Below are 20,081 nucleotides of genomic sequence, written 5' to 3' on the forward strand. Positions count from 1 at the left end.
GGGATTGTAAATAAGACCGCCAAAACTGTTTTATTTACAAAAGTGATGCCGGCTGTTTTAGAATACCGTTCCCAGTTGTTTTAACAGTTTTTTTTGGTCATTTTTGGCTCTTTATTTCTCGCCCATTTCCGTGTGGTTTTTACACTGCGCGTGTAATGGCGAGCTCGGCTAACTCGAACCCAGTGGTAAGGATCAATCTCAAGGATTGTCAACGGGGGAAATGGGGGTAAAGTTAACTGAAACAAACTGTTGGACACTTAAAAAAAATTAACCACATTATTTTATCATTTACACACACTCCAGCATCATGTCGAGAAAATTAAACTAGCTTCAATCAATTGGACGTTTGAATCTAGTCTTATTCCTAATCTTGTAAATGGTTTTACTTAGGTTAGAAAATGTGTGTTCACAAAAAAATAATAAAATATTCAATACTGGAGTAAAATTTGAATAGTTGTGACTTGTTCGGCTCTTGTTCTGTTGCCAGGTTGAACCTCATCCGTTGGCATTTTTAATATGTTCTTGGTGACCGGTTTAAATAGGAAAAAAACCCACCCACATTGTGTTCGTTTGTGGCGTTGAGTGTAGTCGAGTGATATTTTTTACGTCAACACGGGGTAAACGGGGACCAAAAGGAAAGGGCCGAGTTCACGTTTTTCGATTTTAAAATACCGTAAATGTACGCAAAGCACCTTGTATTAACACCGCGAACCAATTTTGCATCTTTGTGATGAAATAAAGTAGGCGACTGTCGCGACAACAACGTTCCCTGTGCTGCATCATTATTGTCCACCATTCCAAAGTTGCAGGCAACAAATCTGCCCCGAAAAACACTTCCACTCCATTTTAAACTCAAATATTCCTATTTCCATCGACAATTCTACCATGTCTCGTCCAAAAATACCCACTTAGACGACAATCGAGCGACAACGCACACTGTTAAACGTGAAATTTGCGAGGCTGTCGAGCTGCTCCGTAAAATGGCTTCCTCGTCTCCCTTCTCTGTCTCTGCTTCTGTCCCTCCTCCCTCTCTGCTGCCTGGTTTTATACCGCCATATTGGCTCTCTATATAGACTGGCCGGGATGGGAAGGCGCTACTCGACGTTACGTCACCGACTAAGCTTATAAACAGCAGACTGCTTTAAATAGTGGAGGAGCAGGCCGGGCAGAGGGGGAAGGGAAAGAAGAGTTCCACTGTCCGGGCTGTAGACGTCGCGACTACGCTACGCGACGTTGTCTTTGTTTTGGTGTGCCTCTCGGGTTGAGCCATGTTCTGTTTTGCATGCTGAATGCGACCGTTTTACAGGCTTTTGTCCCACTGTGTAATGCGTTAAATGAACATTTAACGAAGACGCCGTTAATACGTTGAGCGAATAAAGTTATTTGCAGATGACTAGCGATTTGATGCAGCTGGGGGTCGAACCCGACTTAATACAATGTGGAATCGTTTTGGCACTTTCACGTGATATTTGAGGATTATTAGTCGTTTTCTTAACTCTTAATTGTTCAACTATTCAAGGTTTCAGTAATTTATGCACAAATTGTTAAACAAGGAGGTCAAGGCAAAATTAACACAAGGTGTTTGGTCCATTTTTCACCACCTATAATTTCTTGGTTTCATTGGAATGGACTCGATGCATGGCGACACACTGAGCATTTGTGACGGAAAAGTCAGTTACTGCTGTCAACAATGTGACCAGAATTTAAAAAATAAATAAATAAAATGAATTGCATAGTCTGGTTGGAATATGTGGCCACTTGAATCTGAGTACAATGCACCAAGAATAAAAATAAAAATAAAAAATCCGATGATGGATTCCAGGAAAATCGAGTTGTTGTGAGGGGGAAGTTGGACTTGTTGGGGGAATGTTTTTGTGATATAGAAATTCTGGTGGGGAAAAGAAACACTTCAAAATTTGAGTAAAACAGTAGCCTCATTATTTCATATACACATGCCCAACAGAAAATTAGAATATCCTCAAAGTTGAATAAATACCATAATTCCATACAAGAAGTCAAACTTTAATAGATTATAGATTTAGGGCCCACAATTTAAGTGATTTCAAGTATTTGTTGATTTTTACATTATTTAGGCTTCCAGCTCATAAAACGCACAAAAACAGGATTAAAAAAAAATTAGAATACTGTGAGAAAATCATCATGCATACTTGCCAACACTACATGTTAGCGGGACGAGCATGACGTCACCCTTCACCATTCCACCACTCCAAACATCCAAGAAAATTTGGAATGTTCATCTCGAACACCTCACGCTGAAGGAAAGATACAACCTGATAAGTGCAAACTGGTTGCAGTTAAAAAGTCAGGGTGCTTACTGCTTAGAATACTAAATACAATTCTTCTCATGGCTGTCATGGAGTGTGTAATTTTTGTTTTGCTTCCTTCTAGCCTAAACTGTACAAGACTGTGATTGAGGATGTGATCAATGAGGTGCGGGAGTTGTTCCTGGATGAGGGTGTGGATGAACAAGTGCTTCTGGAGCTGAAAACGGTAGCAGTATTATTGCATCATTTTTTTTTACCAAACAACAGTTGAATACCAAAAAGTGTATTCAATAGTTTGAAGAAAAACAAAACAAAACAAATGTTGGCAACAGGAAGCAACAAAAAAAAGTCACATTGTGTGTCTTCACTGAATGATTTTTATTTTATTTTTTTTAACGTTCCAGCTATGGGAGAGCAAACTGTTGCAATCCAAGGCAGTGGATGGCTTCCATACTGAGGAACAGGCAGCCCTTCAGGCCGTGCAGCAGCAACAGCAGCAGCAGCAGCAGCAGCAGCCATCACAGCAGCAAGTTCAGCAAGGCCAGCAGGTGACACAGCCAGCACAGGCCCAGCAAGTCATCCTGCCTCCCCAACAGCAGCAAGGTTGGTTCAGTACAATTACCACGACTGTTTCATTAAATGACAAGGCAAAAAAAGACTAAAGTTATTTGTACTTCTTTTCAACTTTTTGAAATACTCTTGTGAAAATATTCCGCGTTGGATCGGATGATGATGTGTTTTGTACACAATTCTGTCTGCAGCTCCCCAGCAGCAAGTTATTGTACCAGATTCCAAGATTCTGCAGCATATGACAACAACGGGGATGGCAAGTAGTAAACACGCAAGTGAACAAAACCGATGACAGTACAGTTTTATTTTGTTTTCAAGTTATATTTAAAGTTGATATTTCAGATATTCAAAGACTTCATTTTCTCATAATGTGCAAATGTCCAAGGATAAAAAAAAAAACAAAAAAAAAAAGTCTTAACACACATTTTCACATGACTTGGCATGAAATACAATCCCCAAGGTCCCAGGTTAGCCCATCAAGTCCAAAGACTTGAGAAAATAACACAAGATAAAAAATATTTAAAAGAAAAGGTTAAAGCTTTGCAGCAGTTGTAAACAAGTAAGAATGGTTTAATTATTGACGCATAAATCTATACAATAGCCTTGTATACTTCATGAAATTAGTTAAGGTCATACTAGAGACTTGTCTTTGGAGGGTAATTTTATGCATTATATATTTTTATTAAATAATTGTTTTGTTTTGTTTTTTCCTGCTAAAAATCGTCATCGGTCTAAAAAAAAATGCATATAGGTCGGGCCCTACATTACAATGTACTCTGTGCCCTCTTTTCCTTGCTGTGCCTCTGCAAAATAAAGAGACAGCTAAACTTGTTAGTCTACTCATTATTAAGAATGGTTTGCATGTATGCACTTGTTTTTCAGTTTTTGGCACAAGCACACAATTAAGAACAGCACAATATTTTGTGTTTTGTTATGTATTCTTCCTGCAAGTTGGAAATAAAAATCGATCCGGTTCGCCTTGTTGGTGCCATCGAAATTTAACAAAATATTATTTGTGTTTTGCATCTAACTTTATCTGCTTGATGAATTCATCCTATAGAGTGCAGCAGCTACACAAGCAGCTCTTGCTTTGCCGACTGGTGTCACACCGTACCCACAGCTCATCACCAGTTCAGGTGAGTCTCACACATCACGTTTCCATGAACTAAATAAAAATCAACTGTCCTATATGGACAATATCATAAGTTATGCAACGGTTTTGTTGTTGTTGTTGTTGTTTTTTTAGGTCAGTTTGTACAAGTTTTGCGTGCACCCAACGGGGCTCAGTACATCATCCAGCAGCCACCGCAGTCCATCCTCCTGCAGCAGCAGATGCAACCTGGCTCAGTGCAGGCGCCAGTCATACAGCAGGTACATATCTTGGCAGGCATTGGAGGACCAGTTCATCCTCACTTGATGAACCAATATTGACTACTTGGCTTTTTCACCTTGATCATCGGCAAGACGACTTCGTGCCGCAATTCTTACGCTATTTATCTGTGTATGCAACTAAATTCTTTGATTGATTTTATTTGACTTTGTTTGATCTGACTTGTTGCATTGCGCTATAACCAGGTCTTGGCTCCTCTGCAAGGAGGCCTTCCTCAGCAAACAGGAGTCATCATCCAGCAGCCACAGATCGTCTTAGCCCCTGGAAATAAAGTGCAAGGCAACACACAGGTCAGCATGCTAAAAAGTATACATTTTTCCTCCCGACTGAAACTCGGTCTACCGCATTTGTATTTTTACATAAGTCAACTAGAAGAGCAGTCAGACCTTTTTATGTTGGCCTCGGTGGTTCTGGAGTTCCACTGTACGCTGTTGTGTATGGTGTTCCACAGGGTTCAATTGTGGGGCCCTAGCAGTTTTCATTGTATTAGCTTCCCATGGGTTCAATCTTAAAAAAAAAAAAAGAAAAAAGCAATTTATGACTTGTTCCTAGAGCTCTCTCGGGCTATCCTTCTCATCCTGTGTTCCGATCCTGTTAGGTGACGCAGGCTGCCGCAATGGCGACTCAGCCGGGTCAAGCGGCACAAGTGCAGCAGGCCCAGGGTGCAGCAGTGCCACAGGTCCAGGTGCAGACCCAGGCTCAGCAGGCGGCACCGGGTCAACCTCAGCCTCCCATAATGCTGCAGGTGGACGGCGCCGGAGACACTTCGTCGGATGAAGACGAGGATGATGAAGAGGAGTACGACGAGGACATGGAAGAGGAGAAAGACAAGGACGGGGGAGAGGATGGGCAAGTGGATGAGGTGCGCGGAGTACCCCTTGCCTTTTAACTCGCTTGTGTTGTGCCATTGGTCGTTATTCACCATGTTGTCTTTTTTTTTTTCTTCTACCTTTTAGGCGCCACTGAACAGCGGCGATGACGTTAGTGACGAGGACGACCACGAGCTGTTTGACACGGAGAATGTAGTTGTATGCCAGTACGACAAGGTGAGTCATTATCGGGGGGTCATGTTAGCCGACATATGCCAACGTTTGGCTGTTTTAATTGTGCAAATGTCAATAATTTGCACCGCCTGCCACAATACTGTCAAATATGATCTTGGTAACTGATTATTTTAAGTGAATCACACTCAATAATACAGGGTTGCCGCTGATCATTAACAATCATTTAAAGTCATGACATGGATTTTAATAAAACTAAAGACTTAAATGGCAATAACAAGCATTAAATATGATGTTGGGAGGCGTTAAAAAATAATTGTTCATGCTATATTTTGAATACAATGTTGTGTAAGGGTTCACAATAACACAAATTAGCAACAATAAATGTGATAAAAACGTTAAAAAAAATAACAAATGTATTTGTGGGGACTGGTTGCATTTAAAGGGGAAATCAACCCCCCAAAAATTTCTTCACACTATGTTCTAGGAAGCCCCACTAGTCTTAAGTACGGGATTCTGGTTAATATTCGTCAGTGGAATATGAGTTATGCAGTAATATCCAACAGTTTTTATCAATATCAGAAGGCTATTTTGCCACTTGCTGTCGAGTGAAAATGACATCACAGTTGTGCAGATCTCAGGGACATCCAATCACAGCTCATCTTCAGAAAACAGGTGAGGTGTGATTGGTCGTTGCCTGAGCTCTGAGCAACTGTCATGTGATCATCAATCAATAGCAAGTGGCAAATTGGCCACCCCCTGAGATGGATAAAAAACAGCTGAATTTTGCTTCAGAAATCAGATTCCACAAATGTAATACAAATCAGAATGTCAGGCTTCGATTAGTGAGATCGCACATATTGTTAAGAAATAATTAAGGTTGACTTTCACTTTAACAGTGAACGAAATGGCCTGGAGTCCGCAAGTTTGAGCTGTAACTGTATGAATTACTATAAAATTACTGTATCAATGAATTAAGATGCAACCACATTTGTATTTGGTAACCATATTTGTTCACTTTTATGGTAATTGCCAAAAGTATGGAACACTTGAAAAATGTTGTACATTTAGAACAAATACTTACGATTAATTTACGGTTGACAACAAGTGAACTAGCTGTAGCATGGAGCTTTCAAGAGTAACCGATTAGCAAATTAATCAACTATTTTAATCGAGTAATCATTTGGAGCCTTTTTTTAATTAAAAAATGTCCAAATCCTGATTTTTGCATATCAACAATAATTGTTGACTGATTTCTGTCGTCCTTCATGAAAGAAGAATGATTATCTTCTGCATCTAATCAAACTAAGACATTTGCAAACATCTGCTTTTACTTTGGAAAACAATGGCTGAACTGGTAACATAGTTCAATATCAAAATATATTTTTTTATTTTTTTTAAATCACTATACGATCACAAATTACGAAATATACACCAGTCTCTGGTTAAAAACAGCATAATAAACCATTAAAATAGATCTGATGATACCTGTAGAAACCCTGTAACAGCATCAAATAGTTTTTATGAATTGACTGTCAGTTTACAAATGCGGTGTGTGGAACGCGGCTCCGATCCCCCATTCAAGTCCCACCCGTCAACCCTGCCGCCCCCCTCGCAGTGTCGCCGCTCATCATCCTCTCCCGGCTTACTCTGCAGATTCACAGAAGTAAGAACAAATGGAAATTTAACCTGAAGGACGGGATCATGAATCTGAATGGGAGAGACTACGTCTTCTCCAAAGCCATAGGGGACGCCGAATGGTGAAGGCCGGAAGACGAAGCCGAGCGACAGGAGCAGGAACTCTGTTACTCCTCCGATCCAATTTATGGACAATATCAATATCCTTCCATATCCTGTTACTGGATTTGATTACCGGAAGCGTGTCGAGTCTTTATGAACTCCAAAAAAAGGACCGCAAGGTCCTTTCCTCCAAGCCCGATGTCACCGGTCGCACTTGTTGGGCGAGCGCCTTGCGGGTTGAGAAACTGACACCGAAAGGGAACGCTCGCCCTCCTCTTTGTTTCTCGGCCTTTTCGACTTCCCCCGAGTGAATTCCCACACATCATTTCACGTGATGCACGTGTCAGAGGACCAGTGTGTGCTGACATTGAAAGTGTGTCAGTGCACTGCTAGTTGGTAGACAGCTTCAGCAACTGAAGTCTAAACGTAAGATTGTTGCCTTCACATCTGCCAGAATTAACATTTTGGCTTCACTTATCATATTTGTTGGTTCCCGGAATTTCAGTCTCAAGTCCTGTTTGGGGGGAAAAAAGGTGCTCGGAGTTTCGAGCTTAACCTGTCATTGTTTTAAAGTTTGTTTTAAATTGAAGGGTTATAACAGAAGGTAAAGTAACTAAATAATTTATAAAGGCATTATTTTAAATCTTATGAGTAATGATTCCAAATATTTTCTTCTTTCCCCTCGTCAGATTATCATTATTATTTTTTGGTAGCGTCATTCCACGAAGCAAAATAGAAGCAGAGCCATGGCTGAAGTAATTGTATCTGTCCTGTTTGTTAAATTGAGTTTTCTACCGCCTTCAGTTGATTGATAAGCGTGTGTATGCTTCAAGCAGTTGAGTTCATCCTCTTTGCGTGTGCGTTTGTCAATTGCATCACTGAGCACCCCTGAAACCTCACAAAAAAAAAAAAAAAAGTTTGTTGCCACCTTTAGCTTAACAGTGACGCTATTTTCTATTTATTCATGAAAGTAGAAGTTATTTTATTTTTTCTGATCTGCACCAAATTGTGCTCTTACAATCGAATAAGTGTTCTTTTTGTTTTGTTTTGTTTTTCCTGTTGGCTGATCAAAGCTTGTGTGACGTTGTTCCCAATCATCTTGGATGTCCTTTTGTGTTTTCGTCTTGACTTTTTAGCGGGCATGTTTTCTATTGAGAGGATTTGAAATTGGGTGAGAAAGAGGGGGTGATTTCTTTTAGAATGTTTTTAGTCAGTTTTTGCGGCAATTTGATATTAAGTGTTTTTTTGTGGGGGGGGGGGGATTCTGAGTCGACTGGTTAGGGGGCTCAATTCATTTATATTGTGAATACACATCAACCTTCAGAAGGAATATTATTTTTGTGTTCATGTGAGCAACTTTGATCTTTTTTTTTTTTTTTTTTTTTTTTTTTGCAAAGTAATTGATTTTATTCAATAGCTGTGTGAATTGTGGCTCATGGAGGAGAGTCGTGGTTGTTCCCACATACTGTACTTCAATGTTGAGTGTGCCTTTTTGATTTGTACTCCTGCTTTTCTTGTACTTCTCAAAAAGAAGGCTGTCTGAGAAATATTTGCGATGTCGTGACTTCTAATAGCTGTTGAAATTATTGTTCAATAAAACATTTTATAAATTACATTTGGAACCAAATACAGAAACGTGTACTTTAAATTTGAACGTTTTGGGGTGCACACGTAGACAAATCTTAAGTCTATATTTTTGTCACCATTTTTTAGTAGAGTATGGCGTACTTGTGAAAAATTTCTGTTGGGCTATATCCATTTATATTCCAAAGGTTCAAATGTAGGTTGACACACAACTCAATTGAAATTTCTTAGATTGTTATTTTTTTTTTTTTTCTGCAACACTAAACAGACACCAATTGCCTTATTAACATGTTTGTGGCATGCTTTCATCAAAATACTCCGATCAAATACGTCTATATGTCTTATGTTTTGCTCTCTCTTCAGCTACTTGTTTGTCGCAAAAGTAGAAGCAACAGTGTGGAAGTAGATTAGGTTATGAGTGCCAAACACACCTACACATTACGCAACAATTTGACCAAACCTTATTAAAACATTAGCTAAAGCTAATCAAGTCCTTGGAAATTTACTTCATTTCAACATTTTCATACATTCATGCTACTACTACTACTACTACAAAAAAAAGCATACCTTGTCATTTGTCAACACTGTCATGACCACACTATATGGTCCTACTTAATGTTTTGAGTAACTTTCTGACCATGCAACAAGTGAACAAAATTGGTGGTAGCCATCTCTTAGTGATTAAAAAAATAAAAAATAAAAATAAGTCAAAACGTACTGCAAATCAACCAATGAAAATCAGATATTGCTTTCCAATTGCAGTTTAACAGAATCAAAACTCATGAACCAGGCCTGAACACTGTAAACATTTTGTAGACTTTTGTTTCCAAATCGCAAAACTTGGCATTCTACAGCGGCCTTGTCCACTATGTACGATATACAGTATTTATTTCTCATCACTCCTGAACTATAAATACAAGGAATCAGTATGCTACGTAGATGAGCTCTCCTCCAACTTGCGTCCAAATCCACATTTCTGGCCATCTAATCCAAAGTCTGGAGGCTTGTCTGTCTGCATGCCATAATGGGGGGGTCTCCCCTTCCCTCCTAATTCCCAACCCAAACCCCCTGATAAAATCCCTTGTGGGTAATCATTGCCTGGAGGTGTGGTGCTGTCTGGGATTACAGGAACTGCAGTCCTTGCTTATGAATAGGGCTTGAGGTTGGCTGTCACTTCTCCGCTGTATCACGGAATTGGATCACAAAGGCTTTTTATTCACGTCTGGAGAATGTTTGTGATGATTTGTGGCTGCGTACGTCTGAACTGCTTAGAATGAGGTCTCATGTTTTTTTTTTTCTGCTTACCTGGTCCACCACGATCTCACCTGGCTAGTCTGGGTGGGCCTCTCTTGATGAACCAGATGTATAAACTTTTAAGATGCCAGGTAAAACAGCCGATGCGTTTCTCCCCGTGTTCCAACAAAGGCTTTTACTGATACCCACTTTGTGGTTTACTCAAGCAGCTCCTCCACTTTCTAGAGGTTTCTATGCAAGAGGTGGCAACTTGACCTCGTAAGAGTGCTCGTCCATGCCTGCTGGCCCGTGGAGTAGTGCGGGGAAGGACGTCATAAATGCAGGGATTTTATGTTCCCTTGGAATGGCTAGTTAAAAATCACAACCGCTTCTGGAGCCATCAAGGCTGGAGTAAATCTCCCCAATGCTGATTAGTTTGAAAGCACTCCAACTTCTCTGCAGCAACATAATCTGGTGTCAGAGGGGCAGCATAGTCCAGTTCTGACCCAATCATTTGAAAGGGAAGGCTCGGGTTTACTTTGAAAATCAGACAGGCAGACGAGAGGAAGTCAAAATGGAAATTAATCCAGTTATTATTCCAGTGTGGTTTGTTAGTTTGTTGGCATGATTACAGAAAAGAACCTAGTGAATTTTACTGCGGTACAAATGTGGATAATGGTGATGGTGCCATTACATTTTGGTGCGGATCCAGCAGATGTTGCTGCAGTGTGTATTACTGCCACCGACAGGACAGGGATATAGCATGTCATGAACAATTCACACCTGACCCCTAATGAGGACAAGCTATAGAAAATGGATGGATAGATGTTCAGTCTTTGCAGAGTTTTGCGTTCTACTTGTGTCAGGGTAGTTTCAAGGTGAACTAAGTGCCTGCTAATCCAGCAAATGTTGCTAATACTATGAGAATCATTGGTCAAATAGCTTTGTGAATCACTGAAATTCCATAAATATCTGGATTGGTCTACCTTTCCAGGAAAGCTGAAAAAATGTCACCTTGCAAATGAAATGGGAACCAGATGTGAAGCGGCTACTGTCTGGCATAGCTGTAGTAACTCGCTATCACACTTGTTTCCGTAAGTGGATGGAAAAATTATCACCGTTGCACTCACTGGAAAAACAAGCATTACATTCCAAAGGAGAGGCACGGACAGAAGATATTTATGATGATCATACCTGTGTGCAATTACTTGTAAATGGCTAATAATCAAAATACGCCTTGTGTTTAGTTTTGTAATTGGATCACATTCTCTTGGGAGATGAAGGCCTGACTCTGCAAATTGCTTTGCGAATGTGTAGCAAAACTGAAATGAATGTATTAAATTGAACCCCAAATGCTTATGTATGATATTGACAAAGATGAAAATAAAGGACTTTTTTTTTTTTTCCTAAAACTATAGTTTTATTAATGTAAGTTGTACTGTAGCTAATGGTGTTTTTTGTTTTTAATGCATTTTTGTTTTTATTTTAAATTTGAATCACTGATGGTGATGTAAACTATGCTCAATATTGGACTAAAATCATACGGTATCTTGAATCGAGAAGGTGTATTAAGGTGATACTTAGAATAAATAATGAAAAATAAATTAATATAATTACAGGAGTTTTTAAAAAAAAATATTTGACTGTAATGTTGGAAAATACTGTAAAGTGTATATATAATAAATCTTTAAAGTATTTTACAAGATGAAGTCATAATTTTGTAACAATGAAGTCATATTATGAGAACAAAGCACGTTGTAAAACAATGCAAAACATATCGCTTCTATGAAAATAGTTGTTAAAAAATACAAAAAATGCCCAGAAGATTTGAATATAAAAGTCATACTTTATCTTCACTTTTTTAAAATAGAGAAAATAGCTTTAATCCATACACATACACACGTACTGCATATATGGTACAACATGCAAGCATTGTTAAAATTGCTCTTTGTGCTGAATGCCAGCCACATTGTACCTCAACAATAAGGCCTCACAGTTGAAGCGATGAGGTCAAAGTCAATATTTCAGTGACACTTGATACTCTCCACCAACTGCAACCGTAAAATCCTCACAGCTGAAATTGTGAAAACAGCTGAAGTTGGAATGGAAGTTTGCTGGAGCGTTCTGTTAAATATTCAAACAGATCTGCCGGCAAACACTTCAAGGTCTCGACATCTCTTCCTCTGAAAGCTCCGGCTGGCGTTTAGCTCACGTCTCCAGGTTCTGGTTCTCTTCAAGGGTTGCCTGCAGGCCGACCACCGGATGGTATGAACACGCCGAGCACTTCTTTAGGTGAATAGTTGCGTTTTTCTGGCCTGGACTTTTCCCTTTTCTGAACTTGTCCTTTCGGGTTTGGGATGACCCGCTGCTTCCTTTCGAGGAAACTGTCTGACCTCTGAAGAGCTGAGCTTGGCGCTGGCACAGACCGATTTTACTGAGAAGGATGAACACATCCCCCCGGAAGGCTTTAGTGAAGATGGCGTAAAGAAACGGGTTGGCACATGAGTTGAGAGGGTAGAAAAGCACCAACAATATCTTGGAATTGGAGACTGTGATGAGAGGCTGATCCAACACTGCCGACATGGCGTAGAAGGAAATGGGTGCCATGCAGAGAAAGTCCGTAAAGATGAGTACCGCCATGCGCTTCGCTATGTTGGTATCCTTAGATCCGGATCGGTATTGAGGATTATGCACAGTGCAGTAAATCTTGACGTAGCAAGCGCAGATCACAAGGAAGGCCGCGACGTTGAGGACAAGCACCGAGATGACATAGACCAGAGCTTCGGTTGTTTGGATGTCCATCGGTAGACAGATGCTGACCTTCTGGTAGCTGCTAACCCCGATGAGCGGGAGCAGCGCCAACAGGAAGCAGAAGATCCACCCGCCCAGCATCACCGCAGCCGCGTGGTGGAGACGCAGCTTCCGATCCAGCCGCATCGCAAACGTGATGGCGTGCCACCTCTCCAGCGTGATCACGGTCAACGTGTAGACGGACAGCTCGCTGGCGAACACGGTGAAGAACCCAGCCAGAGCGCAGCCGGGGCCCGTCTGCCAGTCGATGGCGTGGTTGAAGTACTCCGTTCGCGTGTGGAGGTCCACCGAGGCGATGAGCAGCAAGTAAATTCCCATGCAGAGGTCGGCGAAGGCCAGGTGGCACATGAGGAAGCGTGATACGGAGAGCTTGTAGTGGCTGGTGAGCAGCACCAGCAGCACCACCACATTCCCCAGAACAGCCAGCAGGCTCACGAACCACACGGACACCCGTAGGAAAGTGAAGCCCATGATGTCCTCGCACGGGTTGAACTCATCTGGCACCGGCGCACACATCACCTCCTCCCCCTCGTCGCACACCACGTAATCGTAGCGATAATCAAAGTCTCCGCTGGTGTCTTCCTGAGTGTTCATGAGGGTCTCTCCAAAGCCCACATCCTCATCTGGATGTCCACCAAAGTAGGCGTGGTAGTGCAAGCTGCCGTAGAAGCCGCCGCGTTGACCGCCGTCGTTTGGTTCCTCTGGGATTTCTTCCGCCGCACCTTGGAGGGAGGCCGTGTGGATGGGCGCCGCAGAACGCTTATGATGCTGGTCATGGAACGCCGTCAGATTGCAAATTATGTATTCCCAAATTCTGAAAAACACAATTATTATCATTATTATTATTTTTTTTTTTTTTTACAAAAAAAACAGGTACATTTAACCATAGCACTTAACACTCCCAGAAGTCTTTGTGGCAGAGCGGTTCTAATCAAGATTACTTTAACCTTCTGAAGAGTTGGTTTACCATTAACTCTGTCAAATAACTCCAACACTGACTTCCATTTAAATCACAGTCTTAAAAAAAAAAAAAAAAAAAATACACTATAGGGTTTGAAATCTACAATGGCGTATTAGGGCCATGTATAAATGTTTGTTTATATATATATATATATATAGAATTTTTTTTAAACAAGAAAAGCCGTGTATATTTGTGACATAAAAGTGGTAAATTCACCAGAAAAAAAACCTCAAAATTACGAGAGAATCTCACAGGTTTGTGAAAGAGATTGTAAATTGGCAAATTTGTGAGAAAATTACAAATAAACTCGCAACTTTGTGATATAAAGTGGCATATTTGTGAGAAAAAAAAATCACAAATTTACGAGAAATAAACTAGCAGGTTTGCGACATAAGGTGGCAAATTTGTGAGAAAAAAAACCTCACAAATTTACAAGAACTAAACTGCTAGGTTTGTGACAGTGGCAAATTTGCAAGAATAAAAAACTCACAAAATAGACTTTCATATTTGTTACAAAGTGGAAAATTTGTGAGAAAATTGACCAAGCTGAATTGTTGAGCTCTTGTCTCATATTCATTAATTGATGTCAACACGTTTTTTAGTCTGAAGCAAAAATAAATTGGCCTCGATGATTTTGGAGCAAGCATAGTGCCTCAAGGTCGAGAGATTCTGGCTTTCAGGTCCACCACCGCCACAGTTTGGCTTTAGTGACAGGTGGACACTTCGGTACATCATGCAGGTTACATTTAAAAATACAATCATGAGTATCATGAATCTCACCCTCGTTTCTTTTTGACATTTTTGAAGCCGCAGCAGTGGCTGGGGTAGGTGAGATTGGCCGTGGTGAGGTGCTTGAAGTTTTTGATAGCTGGCAATTTCTTGAGCGCCCACGCATTGCGGGCCTTTAGCTCTCTGAGGGATTCCATAGCGCTGGTGGGCAGGGAGGTGATCCCTGTCTGGGATATGTCTCTGAGGGACAGACAGAGGACAACAGTGGAGGAGAAAATATGAAATAGTTTGTTTCAATAAATGTCAAGTGTGAGGATCTTACAGAAGCATTGGCCCACTGATGGCGCCGTCAAAAGCTGTTTCGTCCATCTTGGTCAAATACTTATTCCTGTGAAGATCTCTGCACAGGGAAACACAACGTAGTCATCCTTTGTATTTAAGTGACAGTGCCAGAGGATAATTCCATGGACCTCAGTAAATATGATTTTTATTTCCAAATTGACTGCTGTTTTCTTAAGATGGAACCCAGGGGCAAAAGATACAATGAAAACAGCAAGGGCCCCAGAATTGAACACTGTAGAACACCATACTAACCGTTACGTTTCTCATTCACACTGTAAAATTAGACCAATGTCACAGTAGATCAGTACTTAAACACACTGTACCCTCAACCACAAATCACTCCGTTCTAATCAGGATACTGTGTTTGTCTTGGTCGGGCTACGCTGGCATCATTTTAACACTTGACTGCGGATTGTATGCCAACACAAATATCACACGTTCAAACTCTGGTTGCTCACCAATGGCTTCATTAAGCTCTTGTCAAGTGTCTGTAGGAATTCGAACTGAGCAGAGGAGAAATATCCTAAAAGTGCACGGTTAGCTTCACAATGCATGATACAACCATGATTATGTTGTTAATTGATCTTAGAGACGGCCACAAAAGATTCAGTGTCCCTGACTAAAAGCAAGAAGTCTTAATACAGACTTCCTGCTATCCCAATTTGGAGGCAAATTTTCCCATGAGAACTTGAGCTTGCTAATCAAAAGCTTGGCCAAATCCCGTTTGGAGTGCATAAGAGAGGATCCGTTTGCAGCACAAAAATACGCATGACACACATGTCAGCAATAGTTTAATCCTACGTGTTGTGAGGTCTGAAAGTGCTGAGCAAAGTTGTCAGAAAAAAACTGGAAGAAATGTACTTCGTCGCTCGGAGGTGAGAAGTTGAGCGCACGTCTCGTTTTCCATCGTTTTAAACACTTACTTTCTTTACTCTAATTCAACAAGTTTTGACATACACTTGATCCAGCTTGGTCCCGTTGAATGCATGATGTTGGATTTCCCTGAAGCCATTCCCATACAGCATCCTGAAAAACAATGTTTATCGAAAACGATGAACAATGTTGCATTGTTTGAATCACTATCTCTTGTTCTTACACTGCATCCCCATTGTACATTTCACAGTGACGTCTTGTCTGTCTGCGCAATTTTGTGGTTTGAAGGCCTACATTTCCGATAAATGCAGCGACATGTATTCAATTTACAATCCCCTCTTCTCCTGACCGCATGTCCATGAGTGCTTGTTGTGTCAGTGATCACCGTCAGAACATGTTATTCAAGTGAGCTCATTCTGACCTGTCTGCAACTCTTCTAGCTAGTCGAGGGTTAGTATTTTTTTCTTATTAAAAGGCAATGTGCTCGAGGTTTTAATATGGACTTAATTAGATTCCTATGATTTATGGAGCAATCGTTTGTGGATTTGCTTTTTTCTTAGTGTAGTAGCTAATAATCTTTTGGTTAGCTACCTCCTTTTGAATACGTTAGGATTTGAGGTTCCCATGCTTCCTGGATAAGCTGGAACAATGGATCAATGGCAGACCAAGCTTCCAGTCATTCAAGATGCGTAGAACCTTGTGGTAGCATGGAACTGCCAATGTGGAGCAAACATTTTTTTTACTGGCAAATACATTCAAAGCAAACGTAATAAATGCGTTCAAACGTAACTGCAAATATGTTTGAATGTACTTGCAAAAATGTTCAAATATACTTGGAAATATATTTGAATATATTTGTAAATGTTTGAACTAGGGATGTAACGATATCCAAACATCCCGATATATCAGCACGATATGAAGGTCACGATACGATAATATCATGATATTGTGGGGAGGTTGGCGATACAAAAAAAGGTCGCAATATTGTGTAAAAAAACAAAAAACAAAAAACAGACTAAAAAAAAAACACACAATATTGTGCTTTTGTACATTACAATGAAAAATATAAAAATATAAGTATTGCATATAAAATGTATAAATATAATATATATAAAAATATTGAGGCACTTACTTGCTAATGCAAGCACACATTGTGTTCCTCCACATATTCAGAAGCATACCTGTATTACATCTGACCATTAGTGTGGATTTTAAACATAGAAGGGCCAAAACTTGCCTTGTGAAAATTAAACTACAGTAAAAAAAACAAAAACAAAAAAAAACTAGCCACCACAGGGTGCTAGAACTGCACAAATGGAAATCAACACATGACGACGACGATATATTGTGGCAGTTTTAACATTGCAATATCCCCCTTATGCCTTTTGATATTGCGGTTATCGTTACATCCCTAGTTTGAAAGTACTTGTAGCTAAATGCATAACTTAGCTTTTTTTTTTTTCCATGGGGTATTGACGTGCACATGTACATACCCGGTGGCGGCATGGGGGGAAAAAAAAATCAGAACTGGATACATAATCATAAAATTACAGATAAACAATGGGTACGTATTTGTATATTTATGGGTCATATATATACACGCATTCAACCATGTGTTTACTCATATAAATCAGTGTACACATTTGTCACACAGATTTTTGTCACACATTTGTGACTTTGATTATGGATACAAATTCTTTTTACAAATTGTATAATGAAATACACATTTGAAATAGTTTTTGCTACAATAGCCTTCTCTAATATAGACCAATGAATGGCAATACAAAGTGGCACCATAGTGACAGAGCATGGCTATTTTTCATAACTAATGTATCTAATTTTCAGTTTCGTTGAAGTACGTTAGAAGGCCATTCTAGGCATATGACAGATCCCATTAAAACATATTTATAGTAAAATAGTCTACATTGTTTGTGTGCATTCGTCATGACAATAGCTCACACTGTCAGCAAATCACTGGTGATGCCACGGAAGGAATTGGGCGGGATGACAGTAATGTGGGGATGATCTACAATTTCCCTGCAACGAGAGCAACCAAACAGAGAGCGCATTAAGTGAAATTGTAAACATATACTGTATACTCTTCACTGGAAAGTAGCAAAGGCGCAGCCAGGGTGGAAGATTGATGCCTTCTCACTTTTTTACAGTATAGCTGGAAAATGAAAGTGGGTAGAGAAGTTGAAGGATGACTCAATGGCAGAAAACCACACACACTTGATGACTCACAACAGCTCAAGAACACGTCCTCATAACAAGTGCAAACGGCCACATAATAAGTGCTTGTGTCGTGTTTTTCTCTGTACACTTCAATTAATGCCATTTGAGCGGTCTGACCACGGTCGAATTTTGGTTGGAAATGGACCAAAGCAGTCGCTGGAAGCAGGAAGTCACTAATTTGTCAGCCGGTCTGTTCCAAATGGTCTTGTCACATTGAGAGTATGTCAGATGGAAAAGAAGTGAGCCACCATGATGGGTCTCTGAACCGTGCCATGCTGCCAGCTTCAACATGTTTTCTATATGAGACCTCCACAAAATTCAAAAACATGGCAAAGAAATGTTGCTGTTGTAGTAGTGTAGTAATTTTTTATTTGTACTTTTCTTTGGTACTCATTTTGTGTCATGCTAAACCATTTGCACAGTTTAGTGTTTTAGTTGTGCTATTTTTTGGCAGAGAATATTGCCACTTGTTGCATCCGCCTGTGACAACAGCTCCGTAAATTTTCTTCTCTATATGTAGTGTACTTTCCACCTCTATTTTTTACATTTAGTATGTGTTTTTCATCATATGTGATATTTTGAGGGAGAATGTCAGCATTTGTTGTGTGCGCCTGTGAGCTATTTTAATGATTGAACTCATTGATAACTAAAGCACAGACCATAGAACTGAAATTGAACGTAAATCCGAAGTTCATATTGGTTCAAAAACTTACAGAATGAAATTGTTGTCATTTGAGTGGATGCTGCTCAAGTCAGGAAAGGTGTTAAGGCCTGTATTAAAAATCCCCCTTAATGGACAAGAAGAAACTGTTAGACAAGCTGAATACAATTCCATATATCTTCATATGTCAGCAAGATAAAAATAAAAATTCAATGACAAGTACTCACAGGTATTTCAGCTTTGGGAGATTCTTAAAGGCTTCCGGGTCAATGTAGGTTAAATTTTTTGCATTCCGTATTTCTCTGATTGAACAAAGAGACAATATTGTGTTATCAAGGAAAACTTAAAGTTTCCAAGTGAAAGCAGATCATATATGGATTCCAACATGTCCTTAAACCTGCTGGAAGAACTGAACAAGGTGCAGGTCAGTGGGCAAGGAAAGGGAAATTTGGTGCCGGCAGCTCAAACCAGAAGTTGGAATGAAAAAAAGTGTTTCATTAATGTGTTTATTCTGGTTCACCCCGTCTGGACAGAACAGTTGTGTTATGTCTAAGGCCAAATGTGTCTTGGCCATATTCTCATCCTGGCTAAGGGCCTGGCTCCAGGCAGGCAGACTCACTTACTTCCTGATGCTAAAAGCAGGGCGATGTACTGTATTCGGGTAGACTGTTTTATAGGCTGATAAATTAAGAACCTTTGCCAGACCATGTACTCATTTGGCCAAGTTAAATGATTTTGGCTTAAGATCTTTCTCTGTGCTCAACCAGTGGCTTACATTTATTTTCCTCAAAATATTACTTAAATGAAATGCATTTCATTGATTTCAGCACTTTTATTGCCTTGCCTTACTTAGTCACACTTCAACAATATATGGCAGGCTTCCAGACATCATTTATTTTCTATACTGCTTGTCCTTATTAGGGTTGCGGGCGAGCTGGAGACGATTTTAGCTGACTTTGGGGAAGAAGTGGGGGAAACCTTGGACTGTAGCCAGACATTTGCAGGGCACATACTGTATAGTCAACAACCATTCACTCAAAATCACATCTATGTGGAAATTATTTCCAAGTCAACTCACTGTAAATTTCCAACTCAGGCCGTGGGAAAGCTTTCCTATAATGCACTTTAGTGATCCCGCTACTGACCGTGTTATGTGGACTGTTGTTAGTAGGGGTGTGAATTGCCTCGTACCTGACGATTCGATTCGTATCACGATTCACAGGTCACGATTCGATTCGATACCGATTAATCCCGATACGAATTTATAAGTCGATTGTTGCGATTTTTTTTCATTCAAATTTAGAAAATACTAATCAGTAAGCTTGTAGAGTGTAAGATTTGTATGAAAATGTATTATTTATTTATCTGAAATTTCAGTCTTATAGAGGTTGTAATCTGTTTCATGTTTGAACAGCATTAAAATAAAATATTAAGGCTTAATGTTCCGTTCATATAACATTCTTCCATGCTCAAGGTGTGAATCCTAACCCGAAGTCAGACGTTTTGTTGAATATTTTTCCATTAAAAATGGAAGTTTAAAAATCGATTCACACACAAAAAAAAAAAAAGGCAATGATGATAAGACGTTGAATCGGTAAGACTACCGAATGAACAATTTTGAGCTCTTTAAAAAAAATAATTAAAAAAAAAAAATCGATTTTTTTTT

General features: G+C 39.9%; 3 protein-coding genes across 7 annotated transcripts in view; 2 read left to right on the forward strand and 1 right to left on the reverse strand.

Annotated features, from left to right (window-relative positions):
• The window catches only part of LOC144010073 (forkhead box protein N3-like), a 220,047-nt gene extending 217,311 nt beyond the window's left edge, over positions 1–2,736 (forward strand). The window contains exons 7-8 of the transcript XR_013281138.1: positions 2,410–2,511; positions 2,690–2,736. The gene's annotated coding sequence lies outside the window, so the exon portion shown is untranslated. The remainder of the gene's footprint in view (positions 1–2,409; positions 2,512–2,689) is intronic.
• The window catches only part of gtf2a1 (general transcription factor IIA, 1), a 27,819-nt gene continuing 7,738 nt past the window's right edge, over positions 1–20,081 (forward strand). For 2 of the 3 annotated variants that reach the window (XM_077510174.1, XM_077510175.1), the window contains exons 1-9: positions 1–185; positions 2,410–2,511; positions 2,690–2,888; positions 3,047–3,111; positions 3,916–3,991; positions 4,102–4,226; positions 4,431–4,535; positions 4,844–5,107; positions 5,202–5,291. In XM_077510174.1, the coding sequence (XP_077366300.1) occupies positions 156–185; positions 2,410–2,511; positions 2,690–2,888; positions 3,047–3,111; positions 3,916–3,991; positions 4,102–4,226; positions 4,431–4,535; positions 4,844–5,107; positions 5,202–5,291 (1,056 nt within the window). In that variant the 5' untranslated portion in view covers positions 1–155. Of the gene's footprint in view, positions 186–2,409; positions 2,512–2,689; positions 2,889–3,046; positions 3,112–3,915; positions 3,992–4,101; positions 4,227–4,430; positions 4,536–4,843; positions 5,108–5,201; positions 5,292–6,902; positions 8,602–20,081 lie in introns of those variants that run through there. The other variant, XM_077510173.1, reaches the window with a different exon arrangement.
• Positions 11,750–20,081, reverse strand: part of tshr (thyroid stimulating hormone receptor) — a 19,534-nt gene continuing 11,202 nt past the window's right edge. For 2 of the 3 annotated variants that reach the window (XM_077510165.1, XM_077510163.1), the window contains 7 exons: positions 18,643–18,717; positions 18,468–18,542; positions 17,479–17,556; positions 15,604–15,672; positions 14,627–14,704; positions 14,356–14,544; positions 11,750–13,428 (listed from right to left, as the gene is read on the reverse strand). In XM_077510165.1, coding sequence (XP_077366291.1) covers positions 12,012–13,428; positions 14,356–14,544; positions 14,627–14,704; positions 15,604–15,672; positions 17,479–17,556; positions 18,468–18,542; positions 18,643–18,717 — 1,981 coding nt within the window. In that variant the 3' untranslated portion in view covers positions 11,750–12,011. Of the gene's footprint in view, positions 13,429–14,355; positions 14,545–14,626; positions 14,705–15,603; positions 15,673–16,110; positions 16,234–17,478; positions 17,557–18,467; positions 18,543–18,642; positions 18,718–20,081 lie in introns of those variants that run through there. The other variant, XM_077510164.1, reaches the window with a different exon arrangement.

Source organism: Festucalex cinctus, chromosome 21, assembly GCF_051991245.1.
Source record: "Festucalex cinctus isolate MCC-2025b chromosome 21, RoL_Fcin_1.0, whole genome shotgun sequence".
NCBI classification, from domain to species: domain Eukaryota; kingdom Metazoa; phylum Chordata; class Actinopteri; order Syngnathiformes; family Syngnathidae; genus Festucalex; species Festucalex cinctus.